Source organism: Myotis brandtii, unplaced genomic scaffold (assembly GCF_000412655.1).
Source record: "Myotis brandtii unplaced genomic scaffold, ASM41265v1 scaffold187, whole genome shotgun sequence".
NCBI classification, from domain to species: domain Eukaryota; kingdom Metazoa; phylum Chordata; class Mammalia; order Chiroptera; family Vespertilionidae; genus Myotis; species Myotis brandtii.
This window is the reverse complement of record NW_005356944.1, coordinates 1,194,015-1,200,191: the sequence shown is the minus strand read 5'-3', so window position 1 is coordinate 1,200,191 and position 6,177 is coordinate 1,194,015. Positions and strand designations below refer to the sequence as shown.

Genomic DNA, 6,177 nt, shown 5'->3' with positions numbered 1-6,177 from the left:
GGAAGCCGGACACCGGCTGAGGTACGGCCAGCGTGTGCCGGGCCCTGGGCACCTTAGATGGTCTCTAGGAGGGGAGAAGCTCCCAGCTGCTGAAGGGAAATGTCTTCGCTCCTCCCCTCCGCATCCTTCCTGGAGAGGCCTTTGGCTCTGCGGAATGAGAAGGCAAATGGAATACTGACGCGGAAAGAAAGTGGAAGGGAGGTGGTGAGGGGCAGGGGATGTGTGCGTGACGATCAAGGGTGTTTGTGTCACGCACGAGACGTGTCTCCACAGTCCCTTCTGCCCCGTCCTGGCTCCACTACGAGGTCTCACGGTGGCAGAGGCTGGCCTGGTTAGTAAGAGCCAGGCTTGGAAAAGCTGCCGGTCAAAGAGTTTTCCAAAGAGGACCCAACGCCAGACAGTCAACCAACGCCACCCTGCTGGGCCGGACTCAGCGTGGACCAGGGCACAGCAGAGACCTGGGCGCTGGGCATGCCAGGCCCTTCCTACGTTGCCCCAGGTGGAGAGGCAACCAGCCCAGACGTTTTCTTTTCTTTATTGATTTTAGGAAGAGGAAGGGAAAGGGGTAGAGAAATAGAAACATCGTTGACAGAGAAACATCAGCTTGGAAAAGCTGCCGGTCAAAGAGTTTTCCAAAGAGGACCCAACGCCAGACAGTCAACCAACGCCACCCTGCTGGGCCGGACTCAGCGTGGACCAGGGCACAGCAGAGACCTGGGCGCTGGGCATGCCAGGCCCTTCCTACGTTGCCCCAGGTGGAGAGGCAACCAGCCCAGACATATTTCTTTTTTCTTTATAGATTTTAGGGAGAGGAAGGGAGTGGGGTAGAGATAGAAACATCAATGACAGAAATATCAATCGCTGCCTCCTGCACGCCCCCTACTGGGGATCAAGCCTGCAACCTGGGCTTGTGCCCTGACTGGGAATTGAACCTGTGACCTCTTGGTTCATAGGTTGACGCTCAACCACTGAGCCACACGGGCCGGGCTACAGCGGATTCTTCTTTCTATGGCACCATTCGCCGTTGGGTCTGTTCTTGTGAAAGCTAAGCCTCCACCGATGGAGGAGCTGGGCATGGTGACGCCCAGCTCTCGCTCAGCGGTGACGTTTTAGCAGCAGCCACAGGACACTCTGCCCTCAGTTGTTTTGGGGACCACAGCCTGTTTGGTCGCCCCCACCCAGCTGTGCCCAGAGGCCTCTCACCTCCTCTCCATCACCTCAATGGTCTCCACCAGGGGTGTGTTGCGGGTCTCAGCCAGGAAGCAGACGGTCAGCCCGGCCAGGATCGAGGTGGCCCCGAAGGCCACAGGTGGCAGGATGGCACTGAACTCCCCGACCGCGGTGACCAGGGGCGCAGCCAGCCCCCCGAGGCGGGCGTTGACTGAGACGAAGCCCATCCCCATCTGCCTGTGTGAGGAATGTGGACAGGTCCGTGGCCGTGGCCTAGACCCCAGAGGGCAGGGGTGCTGGGGACCGAGCAGAAAGGAGAGGGGACCTGCCTTGGCAAGCCTAGCAGGTGTCAGCCAGGAGCACCGGGGGCTCCCAGTTTGGGGCAGGTGCTCTTCCGCCTCCCCCTACAGACCCACCTGATCTCCGTGGGGTACAGCTCTCCCGTGAACAAGTACACGCAGATGAAGGAGCTAGCCAGGCAGCCTTTGCCCAGCGCTGCCTGGGCTGTGCGCAGGGTCTGCATACCTGCAGGGCGGACAGGCTGTGGGAGGGGTGGCTCAGAGCCCAAGAGGGAGCAGGGAGGCAGAGGGGGTGGGGGTGTGGGTGAGGGCCATGGGACGGGGTGCTGTGGGGGAGGAGACAGGGAGGCATAGGGCGTGGGGTGGGCACAGCCGGGGCGGGCAGGGCGCCCAGAACCTGGAGGGGGTGAATCAGGGTTTCCACCACCTCACGTCCCCACCTGGGACCCAGAGTCCCCACACGGCCCTTCTCTGACTTCTGCCTCCTCCCCTCCTTCTTTCCACCGGTCACCAGGTCCTGCTGGGGAGCCGGGACAAGCTTTGGAGTTGGGCTCAGGTTCAAATCCCAGCTCTGACCCAGATGGGTGACCCGGGTCACTGTCACGTAACCTCTCTGAGCCTCCCCCTCCTCCTCTGAAGAATGAGGAAAACGCAGCGCCTGCTTCGCGGGCATGTCCTGAGGTTGACAGGACACCATGAGTGCAGGAGCTAGTGCTCATCGAATGCTCGCTGCTGCTCCCCCTTCTTTCCACCGGTCACCAGGTCCTGCTGGGGTGCCGGGACAAGCTTTGGAGTTGGGCTCAGGTTCAAATCCCGGCTCTGACCCAGATGGGTGACCCTGGTCACTGTCACGTAACCTCTCTGAGCTTCCCCGTCCTCCTCTGAAGAATGAGGAAAACGCAGCACCTGCTTCTCTGGCGTGTCCTGAGGTTGACAGGACGCCATGAGTACAGGTGCTAGCGCTCATCAAATGCTCGCTGCTACCGTTATTCACACGCTCATCATGCTGCTGCTCACCAACAGCTCAGCCCCAGTGCCCATGCCCAGCACGGGGCAATGGGCAGGGAAATGGTGGCACATCCTTTGTGGCCACTCCGGCTGCACACTGCAAGTGGAGGGGATAGTTTATCAAATGCCCACACCTGGGCCCCACCCATCTCTGTTATTGCAAAGCCTCTTGGGGCTGGGCTCAAGTTGGTAATTTTTTTAAAGGTCCCCAGGAGAGTCTGATGGGCAGCCAGGGTTGAAAATCACCAGTTTAGATGGGATATTACACAGCGATATAAAATTAGGGCCATGAAGCATTTGTCCTAACATGGAAAAGTGTTTATGTTGCAGCATAACATGGGAAAGCATGTTTCTAGACAACATACAACGTGAAAAGGAATACATTATATATAATATATACACACATATACACACATATATAATCCTTTTTACATATGTATATAATAGTATCTTGATTATATCAAATACAAAATCAATAAATAGGAAAAAAGATTGGAAGAAATTTGTCAAAATGCCCATAGTAATAATCGATCCATTTTGTAGGGAGGAACTGAAGCACAGAGAAGTCAGACAGCCTGCCAGGTTTGTCACAGCGAGCCCTCGGCTCAGCACACGCCCTCGGACTGGGATACCCAACCCTGGCTTCTCGCTGGAATCACTGGACAGCTTTCTGAATCCTAAGGGTTGGGTCCCCCTCCTGAGGCTAACTGCACTGGCCTGGGGCCCCTGGGCACTGGGAGTTTTCAAAGGTCTCCAGGCCGGTTTGCAGACCACTGTCTAAGGGCCAGCGGCTGAGGTTCACACTTGAACTTCTCGGCCCTGGAAATGCTGCCTGTCCAGGCTCCAGGTGGACACACACCAGCCAGCCCTTTGGTTGGTTTGATGCATCAATCTAACATCCCCGATAAGATGGGAAATGCCCTGAGGGCATTTACAGCCAGGAGCTGACCCTAGGCACCGAGTGCTCATTAAAACCCCTGCTGATGGACAGTCACTTTCTTCCCAGATCTCTCTCTTCCTTGTTCCCTTGTTGTACTTGTTGCCCACCAGACCCCAGACCCCAGAGGCTCCCAGGCGGTAATGGCAGAAGCCCGCGGCTCACCTTCTGGCACAAACATGTTGGCGATCACCATGAGCCCAGCCAGGATGAGGAAGGAGGCCACTGTGGCTCGGCGGCCCACGTAAATCATGGTGGTGGTGGCCACCAGCATGGCCGGGATGTCTATGACCCCAAACAGGACCTGGACCAGGTAGACGCTGAGCCCAAACTTCTGCAGGTCCATGGCCAGGCCGTAGTAAGCCATGGAGTTGGAGAACCTGGGAGAGGCAGCAGAGCAGGCTGCTGGGGAAGGTCCCAGCACATGGGCGCGCCGCTCCAACCTCAACTACGAGAACAGACCCTTCCCCTGAACATCTCCAGGGCCAAGGTGGGTTTACAGGTCAACTCTCCGTCCTCACGAGGACCTCAGGGGCAGGGGCACAAGTGGGAAACTGAGGCCCAGAAGGCTGGTCGGCCTGAGCCCAGCTGGCGACCTTACCGACAGCGCCTGCTCTGCTCCAGAGCTCAGGTAGTGCATGGCCCGCAGCCCACGCTTCCTCAATATCAACCCCTATTATCTTTATGTCCAGGACACCCAGTCAGGCAAATTTAATTTTTCTTTTTTAATCAGCCCCTTCCCTCGGCATTTGCTAGCGTCCAGTCTGTGCTAACAGGTAGGGGTTGCCTTCGTATTGTTATCCATTGCACATCTTTATGCCTATCTACGTACCTGTCGGGAAGTTCTTCCTGCTCACCTGGCAAACTCTGTTAACTGTCTTTGATTTTATTTATTTATTTATTTATTATTTTTAAAATCCTCACTCAAGGATATTTTTTCATTGATTTTTAGAGAGAGTAGAAGAGAGAGAGAAATATTGATGTGAGAGAAACACATGGATTGGTTGCCTCCTGCATGTGCCCTGACCACGGCCCCGGCCCGGGAGGAGCCTGCAACCAAGGTACATGCCCTTGACCGGAATCGAACAAGCGGACATTATCCACTGAGCCCAACCGGCTATTAACTGTCTTTTCAAACCCACCTAAATGCCATCCCCTGTGTGAAGCCCTCAGCAGCCCCAGTTAAGGGAACTGTTATTGGGACACTTGTCATACCTCACGGGAATTAGTGTTTTCCTGTCTGTCCCCTTCTGGTCCCCACATCTGGGCAGCAGGTCTCACCTGGGTGGGCACCTATTGGAGGCATCTGGGCACCATGTCTCATTCTGCTCTGCCCTGGGGCTCTCCAGGGACAGATGTGGGGTCCCTAGGTCAGCATGGATGTCTCATCCATGGCCACATCGCAGCACCAGCGGAGGCCAAAGGACCCCGGAGGAAGGGTGTGGAGCAGGATCGGATGCACAAGGCTCACCTGCTCATTGCATTAAGCATATTTAAGAGTTAGTCAGTGGCCCGGCCGGCGTGGCTCAGTGGTTGAGCGTCAACCTATAAACCAGGAAGTCATGGTTCGTTTCCGGTCAGAGCACATGCCCACATTGCGGGCTCGATCCCCGTATCATGCAGGAGGCGGCCTATCAATAATTCTCTCTCATCATTAATGTTTCTCTCTCTCCCTTTCTCTCTGAAATCAATAAAAATATATTTTTAAAAAATAGTCAGTGGGGACAAAAGTTATGTCTCTAACTTGGGTCAAAGTCTTGGGCATGAGCCCATCACCTACCAGACCACCATGAGACAGCACGTGACCTTGCGGATGGCCGGGGTTCGGAAGAGGTCCAGGACGGAGGTGGAAGTGCGGACGCTCGTGAACTCACTCTGGATGTAGGAGCTCACCACCTGGGCCAGGAAAGCGCGATCAGGGGACTGGAGGGACCTGAGACCATGTTTCTCTGCTGGGTATCCCTTCATCCATGGGGAGGAGGGCCAAGGTCCAAGGCCCTGGCAGGATGGCTGGTCCTACTCTCTCTCTATCTTGGGGCTGCTGGCCCTCCGCTGGCTGTCTCCGGGGATTTGGGAGGAAGCCGAGGCTCCCACGAGTCCCACGGCTCCTGAGCTGCCTGATGCTTAGGCTGAAGCGGGCACCTGTGTTCCAGCGGGGCCCTCACGCCCCACCCTCGGTGGAGACTCTGAGACAGGCGTGGCCAATGCTGAAGAGCAGGGGTTCTGAGTGGTTCTGCCCCTTCCCACGGTGTGTTCTTAGGCAAATTACCTGACCCACCCAAACTTCATTTTCCTCATCAGCAAAAGTGAGACATTAAATGAGGTCATGTAGCCCAGCCAACGTGGCTCAGTGGTTAAGCATTGACCTATGAACCAGGAGGTCATAGTTCCATTCCCGGTCAGGGCACATGCCTGGGTTTCGGGCTCGATCCCCAGTGTGAGGCGTGCAGGAGGCAGCTGATAAATGATTCTATCTCATCATTGATGTTTCTATCTCTCTCTCCTTCTCCCTTCCTCTCTGAACTCAATAAAAATATATTTAAAAAATAAAAAAAATTGCCGAAACTGGTTTGGCTCAGTGGATAGAGCGTCGGCCTGCGGACTGAAAGGCCCCAGGTTCGATTCCGGTCAAGGGCATGTACCTGGGTTGCGGGCACATCCCCAGTAGGAGATGTGCAGGAGGCAGCTGATCGATGTTTCTCTCTCATCGATGTTTCTAACTCTCTATCTCTCTCCCTTCCTCTCTGTAAAAAATCAATAAAA

The 6,177-nt window shown here is 55.5% G+C and overlaps 1 protein-coding gene across 1 annotated transcript in view; it reads right to left on the bottom strand.

Moving 5' to 3' along the window:
• Positions 1-6,177, bottom strand: part of LOC102249709 (solute carrier family 22 member 20) — a 9,320-nt gene continuing 3,143 nt past the window's right edge. Inside the window, exons 3-7 of the mRNA XM_005864226.2 lie at positions 5,195-5,310; positions 3,580-3,794; positions 1,587-1,695; positions 1,204-1,407; positions 1-147 (exon numbers count right to left, since the gene is read on the bottom strand). Coding sequence (XP_005864288.2) covers positions 54-147; positions 1,204-1,407; positions 1,587-1,695; positions 3,580-3,794; positions 5,195-5,310 — 738 coding nt within the window. The 3' untranslated portion in view covers positions 1-53. The remainder of the gene's footprint in view (positions 148-1,203; positions 1,408-1,586; positions 1,696-3,579; positions 3,795-5,194; positions 5,311-6,177) is intronic.